The sequence below is a fragment of the Hyla sarda genome, chromosome 3, assembly GCF_029499605.1.
Source record: "Hyla sarda isolate aHylSar1 chromosome 3, aHylSar1.hap1, whole genome shotgun sequence".
Lineage (NCBI taxonomy): Eukaryota > Metazoa > Chordata > Amphibia > Anura > Hylidae > Hyla > Hyla sarda.
In genome coordinates, this window is record NC_079191.1 from 267,749,352 (window position 1) to 267,777,349 (window position 27,998).

Genomic DNA, 27,998 nt, shown 5'->3' on the forward strand with positions numbered 1-27,998 from the left:
CGGGCATCGGAGCGATGCCCGTGTCATGCGTGGCTGATCCCGGCTGCTGATCGCAGCCAGGGACCTGCCGGCAATGGCCGACGCCCGTGATCTCGCGGGCGTCCGCCATTAACCCCTCAGGTGCCGGGATCAATACAGATCCCGGCATCTGCGGCAGTTCGCGATTTAAATGAACGATCGGATCGCCCGCAGCGCTGCTGCGGGGATCCGATCATTCAGAACGCCGGACGGAGGTCCCCTCTCCTGCCTTCGTCCAGCTCCCGGCGTCTCCTGCTCTGGTCTGTGATCGAGCAGACCAGAGCAGGAGATGACCGATAATACTGATCTGTTCTATGTCCTATACATAGAACAGATAAGTATTAGCAATCATGGTATTGCTATGAATAGTCCCCTATGGGGACTATTCAAGTGTAAAAAAAAATGTAAAAAAATGTAAAAGTAACAGTAAAAAAAAAGTGAAAAATCCCCTCCCCCAATAAAAAAGTAAAACGTCCGTTTTTTCCTATTTTACCCCCAAAAAGCGTAAAAAACATTTTTTATAGACATATTTGGTATTGCCGCGTGCGTAAATGTCCGAACTATTAAAATAAAATGTTAATGATCCCGTACGGTGAACGGCGTGAACGAAAAAAAAAAAGTCCAAAATTCCTACTTTTTTCATACATTTTATTTAAAAAAAAATTATAAAAAATGTATTATGTTTTTTACATGCAAATGTGGTATAAAAAAAAAGTACAGATCATGGCGCAAAAAATGAGCCCCCATACCACCATTTATACGGAAAAATAAAAAAGTTAGAGGTCATCAAAATAAAGGGATTATAAACGTACTAATTTGGTTAAAAAGTTTGTGATTTTTTTTAAGCGCAACAATAATATAAAAGTATATAATAATGGGTTTCATTTTAATCGTATTGACCCTCAGAATAAAAAACACATGTCATTTTTACCATAAATTGTACGGCGTGAAAACAAAACCTTCCAAAATTAGCAAAATTGCGTTTTTCGTTTTAATTTCCCCACAAAAATAGTGTTTTTTGGTTGCGCCATACATTTTATGATATAATGAGTGATGTCATTACAAAGGACAACTGGTCGCGCAAAAAACAAGCCCTCATACTAGTCTGTGGATGAAAATATAAAAGAGTTATGATTTTTAGAAGGCGAGGAGGAAAAAATGAAAACGTAAAAATTTAATTGTCTGAGTCCTTAAGGCCAAAATGGGCTGAGTCCTTAAGGGGTTAAAGAAGCACCCCAGGTTCCCTTTGTTTTTTGCCCTTATCATACACAATCACCATCACTTGGTCTACAGTGTCATTTTGTTTCCTACTAGCACAGCTGCATCTGTGTATTTCATCATTGTAACTGGGTCATGTGATCACCAGTCTGACACACAGAAAATCACAGTGTTTAATGTGTCAGTCCTGGGTCAGTTCCAATGAACTACAGGATGGCATCATGATCTATCAAATTCTCCTCTCAGCTACCAGACCCCTTCCCTCTCAGCTCCATATTTATACTGTTACTACTGCTATCTCTATGGGATCCAGATATATAGTAACTAAACCAATCACCTAGGCCTCCCTGCGCATGAACGTCCCTGTGCGTCATCGTCAAGGCAATGTCACTAGTCCGGGGCAGGCCAGGAGTGCGGAGAAGAGGGGCCCCCCCCTGGTGAAAATGGACAGCCCGGAACGACTAACCCTCCCCACCGGACGGTCCCTTCAGCATAGAGGCCCGGACCAGCTCACCCTCCCTTCCCACCGAGGGGAGGTGAGTAGAAAACTAAAGGGGGGGTCTGGTTGATGACGAAGGCCGCAGTGGTCTTCAACCTGTGGACCTCCAGAGGTTTCAAAACTACGACTCCCAGCATGCCCGGACAGCCGATGGCTGTCCGGGCATGCAAGGAGTTGTAGTTTTGAAACATTTGGAGGTCTGCAGGTTGAAGACCACTGAGAAGGGATTGACAGGCAGAGAATTCACTTGAGTATAAGCCGAGGGGGGCGTTTTCAGCACAAAAATCGTGCCGAAAACTGAGCTCATACTCGAGTATGTGCGGTAATAACGCAATTGCACAAATCGCATGCTTGAAATGTGTCATTTTAAATCGATTTTGAAAAATTGCAGCAAAAATACAACCAAAACAAAATGAAAACAGGTCCCGTTACGTCACATTGCCGCTGAGTCTATCACCGGCTGAAACCGGACATCGCTGCAGCTGGCGATTAGCGGACAGCAGTGTGATGTGTCGGGCACCAAAAACCGGAAGAAGAACGAGGCCGGTTGAAGAGAGACTCATTCCAGCGGCACAGCCACAAAAAGAAGGCTAAAGGTTATTATTTTTTGTATGGCAGCCCAAGAGCATAGGATAACGAAAACATTTCGCTGGAGTTCTCCTTTGAATCGACTCCAATCCGATCGACAAAATCCAGCAGTAGACAACCTTAGTTTCAGTAAACCTTGGAGCCATTAACATTTGGCCTAATATTGGTATATCTTGTGCATGCAAGGAATTTTTTCGCTCTTATTGATATTACATAACAACATGCAAGACTAGAATTCTTGCAAATGGTAAAAAATGTATAGTTTACTGTCGCCATGGACACCGATTATGTAATTTGCTTCTATGACGTTAAATTGAGGAATCTGCTTTATGAACCCAGCATTGCAAACAAAGACCGTTTTCTAATTTTTCTGACATCCCCTTCTTCAGAAGCCCTACAGAGATTCATCACACATACCAGGATGTTCTTCTGTCATCTCCCATTTCACATGATTCTTAATATAGAAGTCAAATTATTCAAGAAGGGAAATTGGACTGTTCAAGCTGACCATGGCTGCTACCATGTGATGAGGCCGCCATGTGACTTCTTGTCATAACGCAGCATTATGACCTTGACGACTAATAGAAATCTATCAAAGACAACAGTCCCCACCCTTGTGTCTCTCATCAGAACATTATAGGAATGCTTTTTATAAGTTCTCATCTAATTTTGTCCGTACACAGAAACTTTTCACTGGCAATGTCCCAAGGGATAACCGAAGAGCATTTGGAGGTGGAATGTCACATGAACAATGTTCAGTCTCTAACTTATGAACACAGTAAATATGAGTTAATATATTTCAGTCAAACAATATCTGACTGAACTTAAACACATGTTTTTTCAGAAAAGTACCCCTCTCAGGAGTGCACTGTTAAGAGGGGAATAAACATGGTTGTAATACCACACATGTCCTGTAGACAGATGTGGTGCTGTTTTCCGAATCCTAAGCAATCAGTAGTGTTGAGCGGCATAGGCCATATTCGAATTCGCGAATATTCGCGAATATATGGACGAATATTCGTCATATTCGCGAATATTCACATATTCGTAATATTCTCGTTTTATTTTCGCATATGCGAATATTCACGTGTGCGAATATTAACATATGCGAAAATTTGCATTTACAAAAATTAGCATAAGCGAAAATTCGCACATGCGAAAATGTGCATTTGCAAATTTTCGCATATGCGAAACTTCGCGCACCAGTCTCACACAGTAGTATTAGAGCCTTCTTACACCACATAAGCTGGAAGCAGAGAGGGATGATCACTGTGATGTGTACTGTAAAAAAAAAAAAAATGAAAAAAATAATTAAAAAAAAAAACGAATATTCGTCATTACGAATATATAGCGCTATATTTGCGAATATTCACGAATTCGCGAATATTCGCGAATTCACGAATATGCGATATTCGTGAATAAAATTCTAATTGCGAATATTCGCGAGCAACACTAGCAATCAGTACAGAGACGATTGCAGATAAATAGTGCCTATGCTGTCCCTTAAAGCTTTTAAATGTAACCTTTGGAGGAAATATATGGCATCTGCCCTAACCTCACTGTCAAGCATCTACCCACGGGTGTAGCTGAGGTTACTATTCATAGAATAGCACAAACTGACTTGGCCCCGCTATGACGCATCACATAAGTGCATCCACGTGAGTATCCCCCAACTTGTCTATCGGTCTGCTATCTGGACCAGGACCTAGAAGCATGCAACATGAAGTGCACTGAAGTCAACAGAGTATCTTCCTTCAATGCAACCCATTGTAGCACTATCTTGTCAGCGTGGTCTTGGCTAGTAGTGTTGAGCGGCATAGGCCATATTCGAATTCGCGAATATTTGCGAATATATGGACGAATATTCGTCATATATTTGCGAATATTCGCATATTCGTCATATCCTCGTTTTATTTTCGCATATGCGAAAATGTACAGATGTGAAAATTAGCATATACAAAATTAGCATACGCGAAAATTCTAATTTTCGTATATGCGAATTTTCGCGCGCCAGTCTCACACAGTAGTATTAGAGCCTTCTTTACACCACACAAGCTGGAAGCAGAGAGGGATGATCACTGTGATGTGTACTGTGAAGGAAAAAAAACAAGAAAAAAAAACGAATATTCGTAATTACGAATATATAGCGCTATATTCGCGAAATTCGCGAATTCGCGAATATGCGATATTCGCGAATAATATTCGAATTGCGAATATTCGCGAGCAACACTATTGGCTAGGTGAAAAAGCAGTTTCTATCTCGCTGTCTCTTTCTATCTGAACTGTCTCCTCTACCTCAAGGGCAGTGACCTATTGATTTTAGGAGCGAATACAAAGACAATATATACAGTGGGGCAAAAAAAAGTATTTAGTCAGCCACCAATTGTGCAAGTTCTCCCTCTTAAAAAGATGAGAGAGGCCTGTAATTTTCATCATAGGTATACCTCAACTATGAGAGACATAATGAGAAAAAAAATCCATAACATCACATTGTCAGATTTTTAAAGAATTTAGTTGCTAATTATGGTGGAAAATAAGTATTTGGTCAATAACAAAAGTTCATCTCAATACTTTGTTATATACCCTTTGTTGGCAATGACAGAGGTCAAACGTTTTCTGTAAGTCTCCACAAGGTTTTCACACACTGTTGCTGGTATTTTGGCCCATTCCTCTTGAGCAGTGATGTTTTGGGGCTGTCGCTGGGCAACACAGATTTTCAACAAAAAAAAACTAAACGTTTTCTATGGGGTTGAGATCTGGAGACTGGCTAGGCCACTCCAGGACCTTGAAATGCTTCTTACGAAGCCACTCCTTCGTTGCCCGGGGCAGTGTGTTTGGGATCATTTTCATGCTTAAAGACCCAGCCACGTTTCATCTTCAATGCCCTTACTGATGGAAGGAGGTTTTCACTCAAAATCTCATGATACATGGCCCCATTCATTCTTTCCTTTACACAGATGAGTCATCCTGGTGCCTTTGTTGAAAAACAGCCCAAAAGCATGATATTTCCACCTCCATGCTTCACAGTAGGTATGGTGTTCTTTGTATGCAACTCAGCATTCTTCCTCCTTCAAACAGGACGAGTTGAGTTTTTACCAAAAAGTTCTACTTTGGTTTAATCTGACCATATAACATTCTCCCAATCCTCTTCTGGATCATCCAAATGCTCTCTAGCAAACTTCAGATGGGCCCAGACATGTACTGGCTTAAGCAGGGGGACACATCTGGCATTGTATGATTTGAGTCCCTAACAGCGTAGTGTGTTACTGATGGTAGGCTTTGTTACTTTGGTCCCAGCTCTCTGCAGATCATTCACTAGGTCTCCTGGTGTGGTTCTGGGATTTTTGCTCACCGTTCTTGTGATCATTTTGACACCACGGCGTGAGATCTTGCGTGGAGCCACAGATCGAGGGAGATTATCAGAGGTCTTGTATGTCTTTCATGTTCTACTATATGATACCACAGTTGATTTCTTCACACCAAGATGCTTGCCTATTGCAATTCAGTCTTCCCAGCCAGGTGCAGGTTTACAATTTTGTTTCTGGTGTTCTTCGACAGCTCTTTGGTCTTGGTCATAGTGGAGTTTGGAGTGTGACTGTTTGAGGTTGTGGACAGGTGTCTTTTATCCCGATAACAAGTTCAAACAGGTGCCATTAATACAGGTAATGAGTGGAGGACAGAGGAGACTCTTACAGAAGAAGTTACAGGTGTCTGTGAGAGCCAGAAATCTTGCTTGTTTGTAGGTGACCAAATACTTATTTTCCACCATAAATTGCAAATAAATTCTTTAAAAACCAGACAATGGGATTTGATGGATTTTTTTTCTCCTTATGTCTCTCATAGTTGAGGTATACCTATGATGAAAATTACAGGCCTCTTATCTTTTTAAGTGGTGGTGACCACAGACCACTTCTCTGTTCCTATGCTTCCTGGCTGATGTTTTGGTCACTTTTGAATGCTGGTGGTGCTTTCACTCTAGTGGTAGCATGAGACAGAGTCAACAACCCACACAAGTGGCTCAGGTAAAGCAGCTCATCCAGGATGGCACATCAATGCGAGCTGTGGCAAGAAGGTTTGCTGTGTCTGTCAGCATAGTGTCCAGAGCATGGACATACTACCAGGAGACAGGCCAGTACATCAGGAGATGTGGAGGAGGCCGTAGGAGGGCAACAACCCAGCAGCAGGTCCGCTACCTCCACCTTTGTGCAAGGAGGAGCAAGAGGAGCACTGCCAGAGCCCTGCAAAATGACCTCCAGCAGGCCACATGTCCATGTGTCCACTCAAATGGTCAGAAACAGACTCCATGATGGTGGTATGAGGGCCCGACGTCCACAGGTGGGGGTTGTGCTTACAGCCCAACACCATGCAGGACGTTTGGCATGTGCCAGAGAATACCAAGATTGACAAATTCACCACTGGCACCCTGTGCTCTTCACAGATGAAAGCAGGTTCACACTGAGCACATGTGATAGATGTGACAGAGTCTGGAGACGCTGTGGAGAACATTCTGCTGCCTGCAACATCCTCTAGCCTGACCGGTTTGGGGGTGGGTCAGTAATAGTGTGGGATGGAATTTCTTTGGGGGGGGGGGGCGCTCTCTGTGCTTGCCAGAGGTAGCCTGACTGCCATTAGGTACCGAGATGAGATCCCCAGACCCCTTATGAGACCATATACTGTTGCGGTTGGCCCTGGGTTCCTCCTAATGCAAGACAATGCTAGACATCATGTGGAGTGTAAGAGAAAGGTATTGATGCTATGGACTGGCTTGCCAGTCCCCCAGACCTGAATCTGATTAAGCACATCTGGGACATCATGTCTCGCTCCATCCACCAACGCCACGTTGCAACGTTGTCCAGGAGTTGGTGCCACCTCATCAGGAGCATGCCCAGGCATTGTAGGAAGGTCATATGGGCATGTGGGGGCCACACACTACTGAGCCTCATTTTGACTTGTTTTAAGGACATTGCATCAAAGTTGGATCAGCCTGTAGTGTGGTTTTCCACTTTGATTTTGAGTGTGACTCCATATCCAGACCTCCATGGGTTGATAAATTTGATTTCCATTGATAATTTTTGTGTGATTTTGTTGTCAGCACATTCAACTATGTAAAGATGAAAGTATTTCATATGATTAGTTCATTCATTCAGATCTAGGATGTGTTATTTTAGTGTTCCCTTAATTTTTTTGAGCAGTGTAGTAAATTAATAGTGGTGCCTTGTCATCAACCTTATGCAAGACAGTGTTATGGCTGCTTTATTCCTAGACACTTAAAGGGGTACTCCAGTGCTTAGACATCTTATCCCCTATCCAAAGGATAGAGGATAAGATGCCTGATCGCGGGGGTCCCGCTGCTGGGGACCCCCGTGATCTTGCACGCCGCAGCCCAGTTAAAATCAGTCCCCGGAGTGTGTTCGCTCTGGGTCTGATTACCGGCGACCACAGGGTCGACGGCGTGTGACGTCATGCCTCCGCCCCCATGTGACATCACGCTCCGCCCCTCAATGCAAGCCTATGGGAGGGGGCGTGACAGCTATCACGCCCTGTGGTCGCTGGTAATCAGACCCGGAGTTAACACGCTCCGGGGACTGATTTTAACTGGGGTGCGGCGTGCAAGATCACGGGGGTCCCCAGCGGCAGCACTCCCGCGATCAAGCATCTTATCCCCTGTCCTTTAGATAGGGGATAAGATGTCTAAGCGCTGGAGTACCCCTTTAAAGGCATGGAACCACATAAGCATTAAAGGGATATTTTGTTATCAAAGCATTTAATAAGACTATCACCCCATGATATATAACTTCCTAATATAGAGATATCACAAATTGTACTGGCTTCAGTATGCTTTTGCGTAATTCACACCTGATGGGAAGTCGTGTAGTTCTTTAATTTTCAATGTGGTATTGTCTCCAAGTCCCTGCTCCTCCCTCTCTTCTATGACAACACATATTCATCTACTGTCTCAGGAGGTGTGGACGGATCTTGTCTCGGAGCTTAAGCTTCATCCCCCAAGTGATATAATGACCTCTGATTAATTTCTAAAGCCTATATCATCATCTCCCTGTCATATAAATATATACATTTTTTAGACATTTAGGGAGAATGATGTGTGTTTATGTTGATACGCCGAGCGCTCCGGGTCCCTGCTCCTCCCCGGAGCGCTCGCAGCGTTCTCCTCTCTGCAGGGCCCCGGTCAGACCCGCTGACCGGGAGCGCTGCACTGTCTCTGCCGACGGGGATGCGATCCACGTAGCGCAACGCACCCGCCCGCGGGTCGCATCCCAATCCACTCACCTGTCCCGTTCCCCGGCTGTCATGTCCGGGCGCGTGCCTGGCCCAATCAGTGTCAATCACTTCCAGTGTTATAAAAACCCACTTCCCCTTCCTGACCTTGCCGGATCTTGTTGCCTTGTGCCCTGAGAAAGCGTTTTAGTGTGTTCCCAAGCCTGTGTACCCAGACCTTCTGCTGTTGCCCCTGACTACGACTCTTGCTGCCTGCCCTGACCTTCTGATACGTCCGACCTTGCTCTTGCCTTGTCCTTGTGTACCGCGCCTGTCTCAGCTGTCAGTGGGGTTGAGTCGCTATCGGGTGAAACGACCTGGGGGTTACCTGCCGCTGCAAGTCCATCTCGCTTTGCGGCGGGCTCTGGTGAAAACCAGTAACCCCTTAGATTCCGTTCCCCTGGTACGGCCCACGCCATCACCTCACTGACACAGAGGATCCCCCTCCAGTGTCCTCGCTGCATACCAGTCCGGATCCTGACATATGTGCAGAGGAGCAGACACGGAATGAAGAGCAGGTGCTGACATTGATTTCACTGCTACGAATTGAGATCTTCTGCAGCAGCTCTGGGTGAGGAACTGGAAGCAGTGTTGTGGAAGGAGAGTGAGCAAGTTGGAAGGACTGTGATGAAAAGCAATGCATTCTGGGAATTAGTACTAAGCAACTGTTTAACCAGGAAGTACATTGTAATTCAGATCCCAAAATGAAATAGTTTTTTGGTGGTTTCAGAACTGGGGAATAGAAGTAAGCAATGATATATGCTTCTGCAGCATTTTTATGTTTTTATTTATTAATTTGTTTTACCTGACATCAGAATACCCCTTTAAAATCATAGACCATAAAGCTTGTAAAAACATGGGACATAATGTGAATCTAGATGTTATATCAACACATTGTTCTGCCCAGATATGGTCTGTTGCTGGCATAATAAAAGTCAGATGCCTTCCGTCCTATTTTCTCTTATCTAATTGGTTTGAACTCTGTCCCTCACCTCAAGCCACGCTAGATCTTGTCAGCTCCAAGAAACAGTTTAGACATAACAAGCTCCTGTAAACACATAACCAGTAAATAGCATTTACACTTTTATTAAAGCACTTTATACAGGATTTCTAGTTTGATGTAAATAAGGCTTGATCACGGCATAAAAGATGTTTGGAAACTTTATAAAGGTCCCCATACACATCAGTCGAAAGTCAGCTGAACCTATCCATTTCAGTGGGACCAGTCTAACGTCTAATGTGTACGGAGGCCTTCAGACTCTCCCCCAACAGGCAGAGGCATACCTAGTGCCCCATGCGCCCATGGCGAGCTGCCGTTTCAGCACCCACCCCCACACATGCATGCATCGACACCTTACCCCCGCCTTTTTATCATGCAGTTCAATTAAGCAACTCACCATTAACATCTTTTCTGATTGGCATCATCCTCTTTCTTTTTCTTTTCTTTTTGGCTGAGATTGGCATCATGGCGACTTCTTTAAGTTAAAACTTCATCTCTTCAGCATATGAAGGACAAACAACTTAGAATCCACATTTTCAGTGCCCTCCCCTCCTCTAAACAATCTCCCCATCTATAGGTCCCCAAACTCTTATAATGCCCCTCCCCCCTTGTGTCCTGCACAGTAAAAGTGGGTAGAATTGTAGGTACCCCATTAAGTAGGTATATCACTATGTTGGTAAGTAGGGAGATACAGTGGGGCCAAAAAGTATTTAGCCAGCCATCAATTGTGCAAGTTCTCCCACTTAAGAGAGAGAGGCCTGTAATTTTCATCATAGGTATACCTCAACTATGAGACACATGAGAAAAAGAAATAAATAAAATCACATTATCTGATTTTTAAAGAATTTATTTGCAAATTATGGTTGAAAATAAGTATTTAGTCTCCTACAAACAAGCAAGATTTATGGCTCTCACAGACCTGTAACTTCTTCTTTAAGAGTCTCCTCTGTCCTCCACTCGTTACCTGTATTAATGGCACCTTTTTGAACTTGTTATCAGTATAAAAGACACCTGTCCACAACCTCAAACAGTCACAATCCAAACTCCACTGTGGCCAAGAACAAAGAGACAAAATTGTAGACCTGTACCAGGCTGGGAAGACTGAATCTGCAATAGGCAAGCAGCTTTGTGTAAAGAAATCAACTGTGGGAGCAATTATTAGAAATTGGAAGACATACAAGACCCCTGATAATCTATCTCGATCTGGGGCTCCACACAAGATCTCACCTCGTGGTGTCAAAATAATCACAAGAACGGTGAGCAAAAATCCCAGAACCACACGGGGGGACCTAGTAAATGACCTGGAGAGAGCTGGAACCAAAGTAACAAAACCTACCATCAGTAACACACTTCACTGTTAGGGACTAAAATTATGCAGTGTCAGACGTATCCCCCTGCTTAAGTCAGTACATGTCTGGGTCCGTCTGAAGTTTGCTAGAGAGCATTTGGATGATCCAGAAGAGGATTGGGAGAACGTCATATGGCAAGATGAAACCAAAGTAGAACTTTTTGGTAAAAACTCAACTCGTCGTGTTTGGAGGAGAAGTAGTAAGGGTTAGGTAAAGGTAACCAGGGAGGTAGTATTTACAAACAGAAACGGAGATGGCTCTCTGACCAAAATAATACAATTTTCTAGATTGGGCTAGCCAGTGTTCACCTATACCTCAGGTGTAGGAAAAGACACAATAAACAAAACCATAACTGGTGCTCAAGATCTGTAATATAAGGCACAGTAATTATCTGAACTTTCTAATAAGACTTATTCTGATTATGTCACAGTTATAGAAAACAGTAAATTAAAATTAAAATAAAATAACTACCAACACAAACAGGGCCCTTGTTTGAGTGATAACAGTAATAATAGTATAAAGAATATAGTGACATAACAATCTCATTATATGCAAGAGATAAATATATTGGTTACTGATTTGGAAATGTACCAAGTTAAAATCGTAATATTTAAAAACTCTCGTAGTCCATAAAGATTGTTCCCAGTCTATTGTGGAGTTTAACCGACTGCAAATAGTAGAAACAAATGCGTGGTACAATGTGCCGCTCACCCGAGTGGAGCGTGCAGGCTTCCTGGTTCTTGCACCTAGCACACATGTGGTGCCATCCTTCAGTGTAGATCTCGTTGATCACTGGCGGTGACCCAGGCAGATTGCTACTGCCAAGTGATACAGATCATGATTGCTGCTCAATTTGGATGATCATGCAGACCTCCTGGTTCTTGCACACAACGTAATGCTGGTAACGGTGGAGTGTGCAGACCTCGAAGCTGTAGGAGATAACTGTAGGAGAGATTCTTCCAGCTCAGGGTATCGCTGAAGTCGGAGGAATTGTTAAAATTTCACTGGTGTCCTCGTGGTAATGGACTGCACCAAAACAGAACTTTCAATACGTACAGATAATGAATTTTTGCTGTCTTGCAGGGGTCCCATGGTTTCAGCATAGCTCACCCTCACACCATTATTTTAGGTGTTCACATCTTCTATGAACAGACTATCCTCCTGACAAGTGTGTACAGGGGCAGGTTGATGTTCACATTTGACAGGACAGTCTGTTTATAGAAGATGCTGAAACCATGGGACCCCTGCATGACAGCAATAATTAATTATCTCTCCATATTTGGAAGTTCCATATTGGCACACTCCATTACCACGAGGACGCCAGTGAAATTTTACCAATTCCTCCAACTTCAGCATTACCCTGAGCTGGCAGAATCTCTCCTAGAGTTATCTCCTGCAACTTCGAGGTCTGCCCACTCCACTGTTACCAACATTACATTGTGTGCAAGAACCAGGAGGTCTGCACGATCATCAAGGGCGAGCGGCAATCATGATCTGTATCACTTGGCAGCAGCAATCTGCCTGGGTCACCACCAGCGATCAACGAGATCTGCACTGAAGGACGGTACCGCATGTGTGCTAGGTGCAAGAACCAGGAAGCCTGCACGCTCCACTCAGGTGAGCGGTACAATGTACTACATGTTGCACTCCACAATAGACTGGGAACAATATTTTTCGACTTTCCAATTTTTTTCAAATAATTTTAACTTAGTACATTTCCAATTCAGTAACCAATATTTTTATTTCTTACATATAACAATATTTTTATGGTAATGTATTCCTAATTCTATTATTACTGTTACCAAACAAACAAGGGTCATTTTTATTTTATTTTAATTTACTGTATTCTATTATCAGAATAAATCTTATTAGAAAGTTCAGATAATTGCTGTGCCTTATATTATAGATCTTGAGCTCCAGGTAGTATTAACTGGTTAACAACAATGGACGTATATATTTACGTCCATTGCTGGCTCCCACTGTATATGGCGCGCTCAGAAGCTGAGCTTGCTTCATGCCCGATGGGTCCTGGTTGCGGATAGTGATAGCAATCAAAGTTGATTGCGGCGTCTATATAACGGGAGAAAATTAATCCCATCTAGCTCAGTGGGCTGATTTGGCTAATGGCCCTTACCTGCCTCCTCTCCATCTGATCGGAGCTCCAAGGCTCCAGTCAGCCATGGCAGGCTCAAGCAGCAGAGCACCAATAACACTGATCAATGCTATGCTATGGCATAGCACTGAACAGTGTATGCATCCAATGATTGCATGTAATAGTCCCCTATGGGGACTAAAAAGGTGTAAAAGAAAAAAAAAGTTAATAAATGTGAATTAATCCCTAGCCTAATAAAAGTTGAAATCACCTCACTATTCCTATTTTTTTTAAATAAAATATTGTGAACAAAAATGAACTTATGTAGTGTCACCACGTGCATAAATGTTCGAACTTTTAAAATATTATGTTAATTTAACCACACAGTCAATGGTGTGCACATAAAAAAAATATCATAGTGCAGAATTGCGTATTTTTTGTCACTTCTTATATAAAAAAAATGAATAAAAGCGATCAAAAAGTCCCATCACAACAAAAATGGTACAGACAAAACCTACAGATCACGGCACAAAAAAAAAAAAAAAATTATCACTCAAAAACAAATAAGTTATAGGGTTCATAAAAGAACAATTTTAAGTATACTCATACATAAAAAGTAATAAAATAGGACAAGGAGCTGTTCCTGCAGGCTGGAGGAGGCTGTGTAATTCACATTGGCAGTGCTCTGTGTGTCTGCCCATCAACAGAGATCTCTCACCTTAGTGCCTGTCTTCATCACCTTCATCACCTCCTCTTGCACAGGTGCCATTGTGCCGGGGCTGCAGCCCTGATACACAAAGGGTTAAATTTTGGATACATAACCTTGTCCGGATCTGTGATTGCCATGCCTGCGGAAGCTGCGCCTGCACAGTGAAACGCATTTCATCTTTGTCGAATAAAAGCATTTTACCTGGATTGTCTCTGTTCCGTTCAGCACCATAGAGTTCCCTACCACCCACAAAGTTTACTGGATTGTAAAAGTACAATCGGTGGCACAAAAAAAAAGCCCTCATATGGGTCCGTAGGTGGAAAATTGATAGCATTATGATTTTTAGAAGGGGAGGAGGAAAAAAAACGAAAGTGCAAAAAAAATAAAAAAGTTGTTAAGGGGGTTAAAGGGGTATTCCAAGATTTTTTTTAATTTGACTATGCTACAGGGGCTGTAAAGTTAGTGTAGTTCATAATATAGTGTCTGTACCTGTATGTGACGGTTTTCTTAATATTCTTCAGTGATTTTCACCCCAATATTTATTTTTAGCAGCATACACAATGACTGTTGTCTCGGATTTTGCCCAGCTTGCAATGCGGCCGAGACCTGACTCACTAGTCAGCTGATGACAGGGAGCCTGTCTGCTTCAATAGATGGAGGGATCAATCTGCAACTAATGCAACAGCTGTAGGCACCCTGACTGAAAACTACAGGTCTTTTGTTTCAATGGGAGGGGTGGCTAATGTGTGGGAGGGAGGAAAATGGAATTGTGGGATTTGTAGTCAAAAGAAGAAAAGTCAAACAGGAAATAGCAGTTCACAAAAAGCTAGCCACAGTATTATGGTAATCTCATGATATAGCCATTTAGCCCCAAGACAAGCGCAGATCCTTCCTAAGCATATTCATTACTGTCTGCCAGGTATAAATCACCTTATGGTGGATAACCCCTTTAAGGGTTAGGTATAGGTAGAATTTTGGATTAGGTAAAGGTAGCCAAGTAGGTAGTATTCAGGGTAAGGTATAGGTTGCCAGGTAGGTAGTAGTCATAGTTAGGTGTAGGTAGTGTTCAGGGTAAGGTATAGGTAGCGAGGTAGGTAGTATTCAGGGTAAAGTATAGGTAGCCAGGTTGGTAGTATTCAGGTTTAGCTATGGATAGCCAGGTAGGTAGTATTCCGGGTTAAGTAAAAGTAGCCAGGTAGGTAGTAGCACCAATCCTCTCCTTGCCCTTCCCTCCCCTATGATTGCAAATTTAAAAAAAATTAAAAAAAATCTTATGCTTACTTCACCATGTCCCATGCAGCGATCTCCTCCACAGGCTGTCCGCAACTCCCTGCCTTCATAGTGCAGGCGCCGATAAGTGACGTCATTGGCACCTGCACTGCGTGATGGGTGCGGAGGTCACATATCCTGTCAGTGTAGGCCGCAGTTAATGGTGGCTCACACTGAGAGAAGGCTTTTAGTTGTATGATCGTGAGCCACCCATACAGCTAATAGCAGCGCCTACTCGCATGGGGATCCGGGGAAAGTGTCCTAGATACCCATTAGCAAACGAGCACCGGTGCCGGATCTACACTTTGGCGGCCTGCGCCCCAACTCGGTGTGCGCCCCTGGTGGGGGCGGTTTTGCCAAGGTGTAGGTACGCCACTGCTAACAGGTAATGTCTGGGAGAAAAAGGTTCAGACATACTGGATTTCAACTGCCAACTCACTGTTTTTTGAGAGTTAGGTTATGTTCACACAGGAGAATGTCTGCAGGGAAAATTTCCAGCAGAACATGCTGATGCTAGGAGCGCATAGAAATTTGCTGTCTCATAGACAATGCATTTCCATACAGACTTTGCAGAAAAAGCAGACATGTCAATTCTTTCTGAGGACTCCGGAATTGGGGAATTGGGATTTCCATGGCAGAAGCATCTGCCGCAAAAATTCCGCCATGTGCACAGTGCAGCAGAATCCCATTGAAATCCCATTGGTGCTGCGGAATTTCCATGTGGAATTCTTCTGCCGAATTCTGCACAGAAATTCTGTCGTGTGAACATAGCCTAAAGCTGCTGTCAGAGGAGTCTGGCAGTGACTTACCACTCCTCTCTCCACTGATATGTGGGGAACAAGAGAGATAGCTGTCGCCATATGGGATCTTCAGTTTACAGTTATTGAAAGTGTATGACCACTGGGTCTACACCAAAGATGTTTGTTTGCTCTCAGTGAATGACGATAGTTGGCACCTTTTCAAAAACAGGGGCTTCATATGGACGTTAGATAAATTCATAGGAAATTTGTTCACCATAAAGAATGTCTCAACAAAATGAAATAAATCCTATAAAAGATTTGATGTATAGTTTTCCAACATTGACATATTTGGCCAATAATTTGTGTAAAATGGCTGCACATATATAACTTCTGATCCTTGTAGGATACTTTTTTTTTTTTTTGCTATATTTAGAAATGTATCTTTACAGATAAAGGTTCACACACAGGGGGGCTCTTCTGGGAATATACTGGAAGGTATTCAAAAACATTTCTGGAAGTTTCAACAGATATCAACCGTTCTCAGTTCCCATCAAGGTTATAACCTGACAGATATTGATACACAGGAGCATGGATCCAATGAACGTTTCTACTTAGATTTCAACAAGTTTGATTCCTGGCATCACTTTGTGAGTTTCCTTTCCTTCCCCACCCATCCCATGAATAGATAAAGGAGTATCTTCCTGTACAGGGTCATACCTCTGTAAGATAAGAGCGCTATTGTTAGGAGAATGGTGGATGATCAGCAGACATCAGAGATGATCTCACTTGCCGCAGCATGCCAAGAGATAGGGGTCTATTGCCAGGTCAGTGTACTTGGAGGGGAAGTACAACTTTACAAATCCCTGACTGACAGTGCTGGAATATGTGATACCAATGCCAGGCATTGCACAACTGCTTAAAGCTCTTCACTTCTCAACACTCTTGAGAATACAAAAGCCTGTGGTATCCACTTCTCAACATTTCTTAGAGAATTATCACTACAGTATTGTAATATGAAGCATTCCATTGAGTGTATTAGTCAGTGGAATACCTACCATAAAGGCAAAGCATTCAACTGCTCTGGGGCCTGCCATGTGAAGTCATATAGGACTATATATATATATATATATATATATATATATATATATATATATATATGTTAATCTCTCTGAAACCTAAATTGTCTGGCTTACCCAAAACAACCAATTACAGCTCAGCTTTCCTATCTTAAAAAGCTCTGGTAAAATGAAAGATGAGCTGTGATTGGTTGTTATGAGCAAAACCAGTTTTAGTTTATGGCAGCTTAGTGTTTGGGCCTTAGTGTTTGTTTTCTTGTTTATTTATCACAAAAACAACTAAATTATTATTTTTCTTTTTTCAATTCCATCCCAAACTGTCTAGATACCACTTCAAATATGCCTTGCCAAAATTCTGATATTTTCAGGCAGCTCCACCAAGACTGTTTATAATCTGCATTGCGATTTTCACACTTCGACATTTACCATCTCTCTTATAACATATCTTATTTAACCACTTCAGAACACAGCCAATTTTGGCCTTTAGGACACAGCCAATATCTATCAGTAGGCATGCCGGGCAAACCCCTGGGGGGGTCCTGAGACCTGAGATTTGCGGTGTTTCCGAGTCAATCGGGTCCCGGTGACCGAGAAAAAAAAGGGTGAATGGGGCTGTCCAAGACCCCATTCACCCTTACCCAGCAGGAGTGAGGTGGCATAGGTGCCACCTCACGATCACGTGATTGGGCGTTGATCCTCGATCCTGCTGGGCGTTGATCGAGGTGGAGATCGGGGCCGGCAGGGGTCTCTTACCTCTCCCTGGTCTGGCTGGGGTCCCTTCAGGAGTGGCGGTCCCAGTGGCAGGAGCGGCAGCGGTCCCAGTGGCAGGATACAGCAGGAGGTGAGGCCAGCATGCCCTTTGGTAGTCTGTGCATGCTGGGGGATGTAGTTATGCAACAGCTGGCGGCACATTTTTCCTATGAAAAAGTGTGCATCCAGCTGTTGCATAACTACAACTCCCAGCATGCACAGACTACCAAAGGGCATGAGTTGTAGCAGTGTGCCTCCAGCTGTTGCAAAACTACAACTCTCAGCATGCCCTTCGACTGTCAATGCATGCTGAGTGTTGCAGTTTTGCAATAGCTGGAGACACGTTGGTTGTGAAACAGAGTTTGTGTCCTAACTCAGTGTTTCGCAACCACTGTGCCTCCAGCTGTGTCAAAAGTACAACTCCCAGCATGCACTCAGAGACTGTACATGCTGGGAGTTCTAGTTTTGCAACAGCTGGAGGCACACTGGTTGCAAAACACTGAGTTAAGTAAAAAAAACTCACAGTGTTGTGCAACCAGTGTGCCTCCAGCTGTTGCATAACTACAACTCCCAGCAAGTATGGTCTGTCAGTGCATGCTGGGAGTTGTAGTTTTGCAACAGCTGGAGGTACAGGGTACATTCACACAGGCGGGTTTACAGTGAGTCTTCTGCTGCAAGTTTGAAATGTGGCAAATTTTCCGCCGCAGCTCAAACTCCCAGCGAGAAACTCACTGTAAACCCCCGCCTGTGTGAATGTACCCTAAAAACAATACACTACACTACACAAAATAAAAAGTAAAACACTACATATACATTTTGCCCTACACAGTCCCCTCAATAAAAAAAAAAGTCTTGTACGGCAGTGTTTCCAAAACAGAGCCTCCAGCTGTTGAAAAACAACAACTTTCAGTATTGCCGGACAGCCAATGACTGTCAAGGCATGCTGGAAGTTTTGCAACAGCTGGAGACACCCTGTTTGGGAAACACTGCCGTAGGGTATTTTGGTGGCATACAAATTTTTCTCCTTTTACCTCCTATGAAAAGGTAAAGTTGGGGTGTACACCAGCATGTTAGTGTAAAAAAAATAAATAAATTTACACTAACATGCTGGTGTTGCCCCATACTTTTAATTTTCACAAGCGTTAAAAGGAAAGAATTACCCACAAAATTTGTAAGGCAATTTCTTCTGAGTATAGAACTACCCCATATGTGGGTGTAAAATGCTCTACGGGCGCACAACATGGCTCAGAAGTGAGAGCACACCATGTACATTTGAGGCCTAAATTGGTGATTTGCACAGGGGTGGCTGATTTTACAGCGGTTCTGACAAACGCAAAACAATAAATACTCACATGTGACCCCATTTTGGAAACTACACCCCTCACGGAACGTAACAAGGGGTATAGTAAGCCTTAACACCCCACAGGTGTTTGACGAATTTTGGTTAAAGTTAGATGTGAAAATGCTGGTGTTACCCTAAATTTTTCATTTTCACAAGGGAGAATAGGAAAAAGCCCCCCAAAAGTAAGAACATACCCCATATGTGGATATAAAGTGCTCTGTAGGCGAACTACAATGCTTAGAAGAGAAGGAGCACCATTGGGATTTTGGAGAGAGAATGTGTCTGGAATTGAAGGCCACATGTGTTTACAAAACAGTACAGTGCCAGAACAGTGGAACCCCCCCACATGTGACCCCATTTTTGGAAACTACACCCCTCACAGAATGTAATAAGGGGTACAGTGAGCATTTACACCCCACAGGTGTCTGACAGATTTTTGGAACAGTGGTCTGTGAAAATGAAAAATTTTATTTTTCATTTGCACAGCCCACTGTTCCAAAGATATGTCAAACGCCAGTGGGGTGTAAATGCTCACTGCACCCCTTATTACATTCTGTGAGGGGTGTAGTTTCCATAATGGGGTCACATGTGGGGGCTCCACTGTTCTGGCACCACGGGGGGCTTTGTAAATGCACATGGCCCCCGATTTCTATTCCAATCAAATTCTCTCTCCTAAAGCTCAATGGCACTCCTCCTCTTCTGAGCATTGTAGTTCATATGCAGAACACCTTACATCCACATATGGGGTATTTCCATACTCAGAAGAAATGTGATTACAGATTTTGGGAGGCTTTTTCTACTATTACCCCTTGTGAAAATGATAAATTTGGGGTAACACCAGCATTTTAGTGAAAAAAATAAAAATTTTCATTTTCATGTTAAGGCTCACTTTCCCCCTTGTTACGTTCCTTGAGGGGTGTAGTTTCCAAAATAGTATGCCATGTGTTTTTTTTGCTGTTCTGGCACCATAGGGGCTTCCTAAATGCGACACGCCCCCCAAAAAACATTTCAGCAAAATTTGCCTCCAAAAGCCAAATGTAACTTCTTCTCTTCTGAGCATTGTAGTGCACCAGCAGAGCAGATGATGTCCACACATGGGGTATTTACATACTCAGAACAGATGGGGCAAAAAATTTTGGGGGGGGGGGGCATTTTCTTATATTACCCCTTGTAAAAATGTAAAATTTGCGGAGGGGTGTTAAGGCTCACTGTACCCCTTTGTTACGTTCCTTGTTACGTTCCATTTCCAAAATGGTATGCCATGTGAGGGGGTTTTCTGCTGTTCTGGCACCATGGGGGCTTCCTAAATGTGACATGCCCCCCAAAAACCATTTCTGAAAAACTCACTCTCCAAAATCCCACTGTCGCTCCTTCCCTTCTGAGCCCTCAAGTGCACCCACAGAGCACTTTACATACACATATGAGGAAAAATTTTAGGAAGATTTTTCTCCTTTTACCCTTTCAAAAATTGGGTCTACAAGAACATGGGAGTGTAAAAAATGAAGATTTTGAATTTTCTCCTTCAATTTGCTGCTATTCCTGTGAAACACCTAAAGGGTTAACAAACTTTTTGAATGTGATTTTGAATACTCTGAGGGGTGCAGTTTTTATAATGGGGTCATTTATGGGGTTCTTCTTATAAGAAGGCCCTTCAAATCCACTTCAAACCTGACCTGGTCCCTGAAAAATGTTGATTTTGAAAATGTTGTGAAAAATTGCTGCTGAACTTTGAAGCCCTCTAATGTCTTCCAAAAGTAAAAACACGTCAACTTTATGATGCCATCATAAAGTAGACATATTGTATGTGAATCGATATATAATTTATTTGGAATATCCATTTTCCTTATAGGCAGAGAGATTCAAAGTAAAAAAAAAAAAGCCAAATTTTCAATTTTTTCATCAAATTTTTGATCAACGAAATTTTACCACTAACATAAAGTAGAATAAGTCATGACAAAACAATCTCAGAATCAGAATGAAAAGTAAAAGCATTCCAGAGTTATTAATGCTTAAAGTGACAGTGGTCAGATGTGCACAAAATGGCCGGGTCCTTAAGGGGTTTTAGCTATACCTTCATATAGAATGCTCCTTACAAAAGATTTCAATGTCTCCTATACTGTGCTATCAGGGGCCAATTTTAAGTTTACTGTTTTCAATTGAACTGAACTTTAATCACTAATATATACGAGCAAATTGAGAGCACAGGGTACTTTAATACCTTTCTAATATTTAACCAAGTTGAACCAATCCTAATAATCTGACACTTTTTATGTCATACGTTATTCATTACTATGACTATAGTGTAGTGGTCTGAAACGCCTCTGTAATAATATTTTACTTATTCACTACATAAAATCAAGTCCATATGTGACATAGTGAGTTATTATAACATGAATTATTCTGAAGGGTGCAATGGCACGTAACTTATAGTATTGGTCTCCCAAACAGTGTAAAAACGCTTATTCCAAGGGAACCTTTAAAACATCACTTTTATTGAGTTACTATTAAAATGTTATACACACGTGATAGTGATTTATAAAATATGTGACAATGGCCACCTCCAATGTCCCGCATCCACGGTAAGTATATTGATATTAGTCCGAGTCACTTATTACTCCTGTAAATGAATGCTGTGCACCACATACGTTCCAATTGCTGCTATATTGCACATACAGCAGCAATTGGAACGTATGTGGTGCACACCATTCATTTACAGGAGTAATAAGTGACTCGGACTAATATCAATATACTTACCGTGTACAGTTACAGTTCTTACCGTGTACAGTTCTACTCAATCCATAGTACAATAGAGAGTGTCTATGTTCTTGACAATTGTACAATGTCCCAATATTTGCACCATGTCAGTATATTTCTCTGCTAAACTATATCACTCAGACAGCGGTGTTTGTGAAGTCATAAAATTGCACAATGTCTTATAGGTTTCATCACATAGTCCATAGACCTCACTGCACACTTTCCCAATATTGCACAGTAATATCCGCTATTTGTATTGCACTTAGTCCCCATTCACCAAACATATCAGTCACAGCATATTGAACAGTATCTAAAGTGCATAGTCTTATAAGTGCATGGTGCTTGAATTGCTTAATCCTTCCAGTGTACTATACCGGTATATTAGTTTGCTGGCCTTATACACTTAGCTGCTTCTTGAAGGTAATGGAGGTGGACTTGTTGGTCCTCGATATTGCAGATCCCACGCGTTTCCTTCGCCTTAATTCATCAGGGATCTCTTTGGCTGTACGATGACATTGTTCATATCGTGTGCGGCTCTTATGGCGGCTGTACACTTCTGTTTGTTTTACCGTGGTTTTATATCTGTAGCCCCTCCCACTGATCCCCCACATGACCTGTTCTGTGCAATCCCAACTTTTCTCCTCAGCCGTAGCTTCTGTTGCACCTTGTGTGATTGTTACCTATTCTGCAGGTATGTTGGGGCGGCTTTTTTTCTTTCACATTCGGATATGCTAGTCAAGCCTCGTGGATGCATTGGAGGTGGCCATTGTCACATATTTTATAAATCACTATCCCGTGTGTATTACATTTTAATAGTAACTCAAGAAAAGTGATGTTTTAAAGGTTCCCTTGGAATAAGCATTTTTATTATTTCATGAATATTCCTTTCTCTGTACACAATCTTGCTAATGGAGTTGTATTTAAAGACCTGCCCACAAAAATACATCTGGCCCTAACAAGGCTTTGTTCATTACATAGTTAATATGGCCCATAGTCATCAAAGGGCAGTCATTTTAACCTACTGAAAATAGACATAGAAGAATAGAGGGGTGGAATATAAACAAAAGCAGGAATACAAACCAAGTAGTATAATCTACAGTAAAGAAATATCACCCATCATTATCTATCTCCTTACCCAGTGTTTCAAATTTAACTCTTCATGGATAAGGACACCCACCCGCTTCGAAAAGGAGGTGTGTATCGAGTAAATTTGTTGTATGCAATATTTATTATCTAGTCTAACAATCTTGTCCCTTATCAGGTGAGTTTCTGGTATACATATGATTGCTAGGAATTGCTTTTTAAAATATCCAAATAATATTAACCCTTTCAATTCATCTCTCACTCCTCAATGCTTTCTATAGTACACCCTTAGGCTCATATACCTATCATAATTGATTATACTATGAATCATACATATAAGCCTAAAAATATATTTTCCCCAGACCGTTCTCCTCTCCGCCATCCCACCCCCAAATTTGGCTCTAATCATCTATGAAGCTTATCTACTCAACATTCCCCTGCCCTTACCATCACTAAGACATTTTCCTCAGCAGATGAGTAAAAGTTTGCTTTGTTTTGATAAACCACCCGCATCTTAGCTGGATACATCAAAGAATATTTGATCCCGGCTTCTCATAACCTTTTTTGTGTATAATTAAAGGATTGCCTTCTCTGCTGCCTTTCAAAGCAATAATCCGGATATATTGCTATTTTAGAATTATTATACAGTATGTTAAGTTCTGTCACTCTCTGCCATTTCTTAAAATAACTTCTCGATCTTTAAAGCACATTACTTTGGCAATAATCGCTCTAGGATTAGCCCCGGAAGGAGGTGATCAAGCCGGAATCCTATGTGTTCTTTCAATTTAAAAGAGTGGTGATAAATGCTTTTTCCCTATTCCTTTCATAATCCAATTTTGTAGATGCCTAATCATTTCTGCTTCTAGAATACTGAAAATTCCTAGATAGCTCTTTCTAGACCATTCTTCCAGACCCATAATTTTATTTTTAAGGCTCTCATTTCCTTCTTTTAACTTACTTCTCTTTTTAAAAAGTCACATCATTTTCTGTTATGCTTACCGTATATACTCGAGTATAAGCTGAGTTTTTCAGCACAATTTTTCGTGCTGAAAACGCCCCCCTCGGCTTATACTTGAGTAAACTCTCCGCCTTTCAATCCCTTCTCAGTGGTCTTCAACCTGCGGACCTCCAGATGTTGCAAAACTACAACTCCCAGCATGCCCGGAATTGTAGTTTTGAAACATTTGGAGGTCCGCAGGTTGAAGACACTGCGGCCTTCATCATCATCCAGACCTCCCTTTAGTTTTCTACTCACCTCCCCTCGGTGGGAAGGAAGGGTGAGCTGGTCCGGCCCATCTATGCTGCAGGGACCGTCCGGTGGGGAGGGTTAGTCGTTCCAGGCTGTCCATCTTCACCGGGAGGCCCTCTTCTCCGCTCCGAGAGCGGCCCCGGACTAGTGATGTTGCCTTGACGACGACGCACAGGGATGTTCCTGCCCATGTTCCTGCTCCCCCTTCCTTCCCACCGAGGGGAGGTGAGTAGAAAACTAAAAGGGTAGGGTCAGAATGATGATGAAGGCCGCAGTGGTCTTCAACCTGCGGACCCCCAGGTGTTTCAAAACTACAACTCCCAGCATGCCCAGACAGCCAATGGCTGTCTGGGCATGCTGGGAGATGTAGTTTTGCAACATCTGGAGGTCCGCAGGTTGAAGACCATTGATTGAAGGGATTCACAGGCGGTGATGATATAGGGGGGCGGGGATGATGACAGTGGTATGGATGATGACAGGCGGTGATGAAGAAGGGGGGATGATGGCAGTGTGATGATGAAGGGGGGGATGATGACAGGGTGAAGATAACAGGCGGTGTTGATGAAGGCGGTGATGATGACAGGGTGATGATGATGGGGGTCTGGATGATGACGGGGGGGAATGATGACATGGGGGGATGATATATTTCCTACCCGAGTCAATAACTTTTCCTGGGTTTTTGGGGTGAAATTAGGGGCCTCGGCTTATATTCGGGTCGGCTTATACTCGAGTATATACGGTACCTTATTTTTAACCTGAGTACTTCTTTTTCTAAGTTTTCTTAGTTCATCTCTTATAATAGTAACTGGCATTCTCTACCTGAAAAGACACTTTATTTGTTGCTCCTTTTTTTTTGCTGTTGTGGCTGTATTGGTTTGAACAGGGGGAAAACCGTATCCACTATCTCAGAGGTTTTGGCATCTTTAGGTGGACTGAGTGATTTCCTACTTTTAGGTGGTATATTACAATACTTATTCATTTGCCGTTAATAGGGTAGAAATATAGTGATCCTATATCTTATCTGGAGTTAACAAAAAATGCTCATGCTGACTCAGGCATCAGCGGCTTAGTCCTGTAATGACCTGTAGTGACTTAAAGGAAGTTAAAAAATATACCATCTTACTGTGTCAGCTTAGTCCTGGCTGACCTTATCAGCTCAAATTCAAGCAGTCCAACGCCCTGCTCAGACAGCTCATATGATCTAAATATATACCCAGATTATATTGACAGCCATACAACACAAGTGCTAGTGCAGATTAAGATGCAAATAAATAAATATTCAAATTTCTATTCAAGTATAAGCAGGGTAAAGCGATAATGTAACATTATTGATATATCCTAAGCAGTTCATCCAAACCCAGTAACAGATTAACAGTTATTCATAATTTCTCCGTTGTGAATTAATGAATGGCGCTCCTATTCAAGTATATGTAGGACAAAGTGCACATTCAGCTAAAGAGCAGAAGTGTCAGTGACTTCATTTCATCCAGAACCGATAATTGTTTAGTAGAAACTCATAGTCCCTTTCTCATCGGTTAATATTTCAGTTTCTGTTCAACCACATGCAGGTCAAAGTGCACAGTGCACATGCAGCAAATGGGGCGACAATCTGGCAAACAAAGGTTACTGTGGAGACCTATATCTGACCATTGCCCCGTGTAACAATCCCAGCCATCAGCTGACAAAAAACACTCAATGTTAGCTGATCGCATCTTTTATGAAAACATTAATATTATCATTTGTTTATAGCACATCCCTCTATGGGGACATTAAACGGGTGCTAGACATGTTATTTCTTATCCAAAAGATAAGGATAACATGTCTGATCGCAGGGGTCTGGCCGCTGGGGACCCCCGTGATCTCTGCTGCTGCACCTCAGTCATCCGATGCATTGAGCGAACTCCGCTCTGTGCCAGATGACCGGCAAACACAGTTGCCACTCCCCCTCCATTCATGTCTATAGGAGGAGGCGTGACGGCTGTGTACTAGCCATCACGACTCCTCCCATAGACATGAATGGAGGGGGTGCTGCGTGACGTCACGATCACAGAAGGTGGGGTACGCTGGTTTTAGACAGGGAGTGTGGAACGAGACGTTGAGACACAGTCTAAACAATAAACATATATGTTGGCATCTGGATGATAATAGGCATCAGTAGCTGAGTCCTATACAACAGTACCACCTAGTGGGCTGAAAGTGAAAGCGCCTCACCACACCACCTGATAATTTTAATCCTGTATGTGTTTGAATTAATAAAAATATTAATCTTTTAAACGGAATAATAAAAGTTATATTTTAGGTGGGTCTTCAGTTTAGGGTATTATTCCCTGTAGGAGTCGCCCTCCAATAAGGGGATTGGTTTTGAAGTCAATGATCCTGAGACCCACTGGGACACTTTTTGATTTATTTGTCACGATCACAGAAGCCCCAGGTTACCGTGACCATAGCACTGGTGCAGAGATTGCGGGGGGGGGGGGGGGGGGGGGGGAGGGGTCCCCGCGGCCGAGCTGCCCACGATCAGACATGTTATCCCCTATCTTTTAAATAGGGGATAGCATGTCTGGGGGCGGAGTACCCTTTCAATCATTTGACTGTTATCAAAGTGAGTTTTTAAGTAATTTAGCTTTTTCCTTTATTTTGCTTATGCGCAACATATTTATCATACTATCAAGTGGGGTTGATAAATTTGGCTCACTTAAGCAAAAAAAAATACAAAATAATCACTTCAGAACACAATTTTGTATGATTCCTCCTCTCCTGTGCAACTTTTCTGCACAAAAAGTTGCTGTTGCGACTTTTTAAAAGTGTTCACCAAAGGCATTTTGACTTGCAACATTTTGGAGGGGTTTGCAACTTTTTATTTTTTCCTACGTGCGACATTTGTTGCTTAAGTGATGTTCGCTACATTACAGTGCTTACAGTGCTTAGGCTTATGTGAGACATTTTGTGTGCCGGAGTAAGCATAAAAAATCCTTTAAATGCAATGATAAATCCACCTCTATGTAACCAGGAAATGTGCTGCCAATGAATGGTGTATGTCTATGAGTCTATGAGGGAAGGGGTTTTGCTGAAAGATCACAAGTACGTTGTTTTGTTCAAACCCCTCTCAATAATCAGTTCGAAAAATAAAATTGAGCAAAGCGCCAACTTCCTGCTTTTTTTAAATTGTATTTAATAAAACACATAAATGCAGTCATTCTGAGTTTTTTTTATTTTTATTTTAACAAATTTAAGCTACAGATCAGTGTTTTATTGTAACAGTTTTCACTTCAGTGAAGAACTCATATGAATCTTTCGCCCCTTCTCTACCCAGACCTGACGCTTTCATGCCACCAAATGGTAAATTAAGGTCCCTCACTAACCAGCAATTGGTCCATATCAGACCAGCCTGAAGTCTCTTGGCCACCCGGTGGGTACGGGCCACATCCCTTGTCCAAATAGTTGCAGCTAAGCCATATTTTACACCATTAGCCTTTTCAATGGCTTCTTCTTCTGTATCAAATGGAACCACACATGTCACAGGACCAAAAATCTCTTCTTGCATGCAGCAGGATTCCTCCTTTAATCCAGTGATAACCGTAGGCAACATGAAATAACCACTCCGGTTACTTGGTGGGATGTTTAGGGTATCCACACTTTCCCCACACTTAATTGTAGCACCTTCTGCCAAAGCCTTCTTGACATAGTTCCTCACCTACAGACACATCATGGTATATTGTTAGCTTCAAACTTGCAGGGTGAAGTCAAAAGAAGCATGTATCCTAAGTCAAATCACCATTGCAAAGGGCTGTTTGCCCCCACTTTGGACCTAGCCCTTCCTAACAGACACTTAAAACATATACTTAAATCTTTAAGATAATAGTGGGTAGGTTGGATGAAAACTGAATTAAAAGCTACAGTTAAGTGTACAGGGCATAATTTCAAATACTGACACTGATGTATATAAAATCCAGAGATATACTAAGGTGTGTCTGCATCCAGACCTG

At 42.4% G+C, this 27,998-nt stretch overlaps 1 protein-coding gene and 1 long non-coding RNA gene across 5 annotated transcripts in view; one reads left to right on the forward strand and one right to left on the reverse strand.

Moving 5' to 3' along the window:
* The window catches only part of LOC130362323 (uncharacterized), a 78,310-nt gene that overhangs the window by 11,728 nt on the left and 38,584 nt on the right, over positions 1–27,998 (forward strand). The gene's annotated exons all lie outside the window — the stretch shown is intronic.
* Positions 27,207–27,998, reverse strand: part of LOC130362321 (2-aminomuconic semialdehyde dehydrogenase-like) — a 137,720-nt gene continuing 136,928 nt past the window's right edge. For all 4 annotated transcript variants that reach the window (XM_056566594.1, XM_056566591.1, XM_056566590.1 and 1 more), the window contains one exon: positions 27,207–27,706. In XM_056566594.1, the coding sequence (XP_056422569.1) occupies positions 27,254–27,706 (453 nt within the window). In that variant the 3' untranslated portion in view covers positions 27,207–27,253. The remainder of the gene's footprint in view (positions 27,707–27,998) is intronic.